Source organism: Morone saxatilis, unplaced genomic scaffold, assembly GCF_004916995.1.
Source record: "Morone saxatilis isolate NCDOM2014 unplaced genomic scaffold, NCSU_SB_2.0 Contig7, whole genome shotgun sequence".
Lineage (NCBI taxonomy): Eukaryota > Metazoa > Chordata > Actinopteri > Moronidae > Morone > Morone saxatilis.
Window position 1 is genome coordinate 17,171,732 of NW_023340246.1, and position 5,280 is coordinate 17,177,011.

General features: G+C 42.0%; 1 protein-coding gene across 1 annotated transcript in view; it reads right to left on the reverse strand.

Annotated features, from left to right (window-relative positions):
- Positions 1-3,807, reverse strand: part of esr1 (estrogen receptor 1) — a gene marked incomplete in the record, with an annotated part of 8,151 nt that extends 4,344 nt beyond the window's left edge. The window contains 5 exon segments of the mRNA XM_035679009.1: positions 205-358; positions 516-715; positions 1,187-1,303; positions 2,151-2,377; positions 3,275-3,807. Coding sequence (XP_035534902.1) covers positions 205-358; positions 516-715; positions 1,187-1,303; positions 2,151-2,377; positions 3,275-3,714 — 1,138 coding nt within the window.
- Positions 3,808-5,280: the final 1,473 nt, after the last annotated feature.

The window sequence follows — 5,280 nt, forward strand, 5'->3', positions numbered from 1 at the left end:
AACTCTGTATATGGGTCGCCAGCTCTACCGACTGAGCTAACCGGGCACCCCACATTTAAATGGTTTTAACAAATAAACACATCCTAGTGGGAAGAGATAATTTCACTTAAATCTTAAAAAATATACATTTTGAAGAAAGATATACTGTATTATACAGTAATTTAGGAGGATTTGTACTATTAGTGGTGCCACTCTAAGCCGTACCTGGAAGCTTCTTGGCCCAGGCGATCATGTGGACCAGCTCCTTATCGGCCATGCTGGTGAGCAGGGTCATCATGGTGACCTCAGTGTAAGGTCGGCTCAGTTTCTGACGGGAGCACAGCATTGGGGGCTCAGCAGCCTGGAGCAGGAGGAGCACCTGGGGAAGCACAGATCAACACACTGTCACTCAATTTAACCAGAAAAATACAAGCTGTTGTGCTCCAAACTGAAACCCCAAAGTCTTCCTGGCCACCAATTTGCACCACAAGATATTTCAAAAACAAATCATTAATTTTCTCCACATGAACAAGCACCTGCTCAGGAGGCATGCCGATCATAGATGATTTTCCTCCTCCACCAATAGCACTGCTGCTGCTGCTGCTGCTGCTGTGTTTCCTCCAGTCCTGAGGGGGCACTGTTCTGTGCTCCAGGTCCTTAGAGGCCTTTTCTTTCTCACTGGCGCCGGTCCGTCGTTTGTCACGTCGCAAAACACGACCGCGGTCCTTGCGCACACCTTAAGCACACAGCAGGGGTTTAATGGAAGATAACACGCAGTTACACAGAGAAAAGCCACACACACACACACACACACACACACACACTCATCAGGCCTGTTCTTCACTCACACGTCACTCTTAATTTCCTGTTCTTACCACAAAGTCCAACAGTACAGATTATATGGATGTCTGTGTGATTCAAGAAGTATGAAAACAAAAAAATGTGGGTGTGTGTTAATCAGTAGTTGTACTTCTTAAGAGGAAATCACTTCAAGGTCACGTTAAAGTTAGTCTCGAGCTTATCTGCATCCACCAGCCCTCTCATGTTTGTGCCAGTCCTCTCAGCAAAAAAAGCCATGATGATAAACGGCAATTAGTTTGGAAATCCAATTAAACATTTTAACCAAGAAAGAAAAGAGTGAGAAACAATAATGCAACTGAATGTTGTAATAAACAGCAAATGGCTGTTTGCGGGTGTTTCAACCAACCTCCTTTCATCATGCCCACTTCGTAACACTTCCTAAGACGGCAGGCCTGGCAGCTCTTCCTCCGATTCCTGTCAATAGTACACTGATTGGTTGCTGGGCACATATAGTCATTGTGACCTGAAAAGGAAGAAAATCTATTACTTCAAGCCCCCCACTCCAGCGTTCAGTTTAGACTTATGTTATTTAGTAGCCAGGAACACTCCATTCCCATATTAAATGGATCTGAGATGGAGAAAATTAAAATGTGGCATCACGGCTTTGTCATTGTCATGGAGACCGTTGGTTTCTCTTTGACTAGTCTTCCATTGCAAGACTCATCAATATGCCGTAGGATCACAAACGTCACCAAGCAATCGTCAGCAGATGAAGCGTTTGTCTGCGTGAAGGTTTTACACCACGTGGTATTAATAGATATAGGATGCAAACAGAGAGGAAGAATGGTTCAAACTTTGAATTCTTAAATTCTGTTCTCTTAATTTAAAATCTTTCACTTTTTATCATTTATATTTTCCTATTTTCTCTCCTTTATTGAGCTCCAGTTTGACTACTTCTTTCTCTGTTGAGGTTACAGGCAGTTCACTTCCGTACCACGAGTCTACAAAACCGGCACACTAAACACAAGCATACAAGTTAAATCGCTGTCCATCCAATTTTCATTTCCTCTGATGTACAAGATAAAACCACAATTTTATTCTGTTGACTGACAGAAAAATGCATTTTATGAGGCACAGTGCTCCACTTCTTTCTGCATTTACAATCAGTTATACTGTTAATTGTGTTCCTTCATGTGGTTTTAAAAAACATTAAAGTTTGAGCATTTCTTTGAGTAATTAACTGTAGTTAATGTGGAAGTTTTGGGAAATTCTTGATCATTTTTACAAGAAATATGAACACTAAACTCTGACAAAATAAGAAAAAGACCTTTCACAAACAGGTAACATATGAGGACAGACAGAGTACGTACCCTGGATGCTCCTCTTAAAGAAGGCCTTGCAGCCCTCACAGGACCACACCCCGTAGTGGTACCCCGAGGCATAGTCACTGCACACAGCACAGAAATGCATCTCTTTGGCCATCTCAAACCCACCGGCCCGAGCTCCAGCCCCCGACTCCCCCACACTGTATGAGTCGTCACTGGTGCCACACTGGTCCTCTCTGGAAACCTGCTGCTGACTGGACGGGACGCTGGACCTGCCACAGGAAACAGATTTCAGCTCAGTTTCATTTAAAGTGTTTTCATAAAGATAATACAGATGAGATAATATAAATAGCTTTCTTGCCATACAAAAACAGCTGATCGATTCTAACATTTAGCACACTGACTCCGGTGGCAGACATAAAGGCAGAGGACTATTTTTCCACCTGAGGCAGGAAACAATTTGTACATGTACTTCTGTTGTTCTTACGTATTGTTCCTTTCTCAAGGTCCTTGACAAAGTCCTTAATCTCTGGAATTAGAAACCAGGGCAAAGCTTGATCTTTTCTATAGAGATAGTGACAATGTTTTGTATAAAGCAGGAGATTAAAAAACAATGCGGTTATATAATTATATTTGTGAGGACTTAACTGAATGCCACTGGTATAATATGGGAGTGGAAAATATTAAAACTAGTTGTGTGGCAACATTTTGCCTTATAACCATTCAATACAAAACACCAAGTCAGCAGAGAAAACACAGTAAAATTAGGAAATAAATGAATTATGAACAAGATAAACAACTTCTTCTATGTGTATATCATTCTTTAACTTTGTATTCAAATCATGATAGAGAGAAAGAACCATACTGGAGAAACAAATCTGAAGAGTCTGCACCGCTGTTATCAATTAAATAATCATTACAGCACAAACAAGACTAATCAAACAATCAGATTCAAGCACTGGAGGTGGCATCTCTCCCAAATGGCATATCCTCCCATGAGAAACATTACTACATTTAAAAGTAATGGCCAGAAAAACACACCAACATCACTTAAAAAGCAATCAAAGAGGGGATCCATACATGTTTGTATAGAGTTTACAAAAATAACTTTCTTTTTCCAAGCACACTTTTCTCCACTCTGGAGAGGAAGAATAATTGTGTTCCCTCACCTGTAGACGGGTGTTGAGGTGGTTTCCAGATAGTGGTGGCTGGGTGGGTGTATAAAGGGGCTGAGTTGGGGGCTGGAGGGCACAAACACAAGAGGACTGGTAGACCCACTGCCAAGGGACTGAAGGCTGCCATCTGAGGGTGGTCCGTGGGCATCCAGAGGAGCAGAGTAGTAGCCAGGAGTGGAGTGGCTGTAAAGAGGAGTCGGGGCAGGGGTGGGGGCGGCATAGTCATACGTCCCTTCCAGGAAGTCCACAGTGGCTACCCCTCCAGACCCTCGGCTCTCTTCGGGGTACATGTCACTGAGGGGGGCACGCAGTGCAGGCGAGGAAAGTTGCGGGGAGAGGGTCTCCAGCTCTGTGAAGCCTGCTGGGCTGATCCTGGGTCTGACTACTGGTCCGCAAGGCTGCCTGCTCTGCGCCGGGCTCTGCCTGAGCAACATCACAGCACAACAGCACTGATATGCAACATGATTTAGACCTGCTCTCCCATTTGCTGGGAGGGGGAGTGGAGACGAGTGCTGCTCTCCTTCTCTCTACACTCTTTCCTCACTGTCTCTCTTGCCTTTTTTTTCTAATAAAGCCTGTCAGGCAACTTGAAGGGTCCACTATTATTGCAGTCCCTCTGCCCTATCTGCCTTGAGCTTCTGCCCCCACAAAGCTCTAAAAGAAAAAAAGAAAAGAGCCTTTGCTTCTTTTCCTCTAATACATTTCATCATCTACTGTGTAGGAGGAAGGGAAGCCTGGTGGGAAAGAGAAAGAGGATGGACAGATAAGCAGTGATTCCCAAATAACTTACCTGTCTCTCACACCACCATGAAATGTTCTCTTCCCTTTTCACCATTTTCTTACATTGAAAATCTTGCTGCTAATATCCAGATCAAAAAACAAAAAACAACTCTCAACTAGCAGCAAGACGTTTCATTTAGCTGAGACTCTGCACACTACCAGTGTGACGTATGACCGGTCTATTTGTAGCCAGATTATTGAATACACCTGAGACTCTCCAGTAAATTAAATTACTGTGAAAATGAGAAACATTAGGACAATGGTTTTAAACAACGGCAAAATCTACCGGGATACACAACTCACCTCTTACACATGAATCATCCTCGTGTCTGCTGTGCGACAGTTTGAGTTTTCTGCCTGTCTCTCTCTCTGCTTGCCTCTCTCGTCTCATTTCTCAGGCATCTAGCCGGGCTCATTGGACACAATGGGAACAGTGGAAAAGGTTAAAAAAAAGAAAAGGATAAACAAATTAAAGATGCAGACAAATCGATAACCACGGCGTGTTTAAGTGCCAGGTCACCATAACACAGCAAACAGAGCAGGGGGTCAAATCTCGTTCCAACAGCCAGTAATTACACAATCAATCCCAAATGAGGGGATGGATCGTTATTTTAATCATGACCTAAATTTTTACTTTTGATAAACATCACAAAGAAATGCACAATTTAAAAAAATCCTACTTTTTTTTATGACATTGAACTGAAAGGGAGGATGTATATTACACATAACGCAATGGATGAGTTAATCATTACTTTATCAAGGTAAGTCAGGGAAGAAATAGAACACTATATATAAACAAATCAAAAGCAAAGGGGGCAGAGTATTTATGAAAATAAAGATTTAGGAGAATCAATGTTTGTGTTTTTGCCACAAAAGTTCCACGATTGTAATTGTGGATGAGGATGGATCCTTTTTGTCCTTGCATGTCTTTGGGAAAGACGCTGAGTGTCAAAAAAAACAAAAAAAAACAACTCCTAACTCCTCAACATTGGGATGATTTCCAAACATTTGTTACAACAGGAATCCAATGTAGAAATAATTAATTAGTGCACGATTCAGCAAAGAGGTCACAATCCAATGAATTTCAGATCCAGTGATGAAATCCAAATAATTTGGGGCTTAAATCAAAATATATGTATTTCCGTGTGATACTATCAGCTGACAGAACAAGTAAAATAATGCAAGAAATGTATAAAGATAATCACAAGCAAGTATACTTT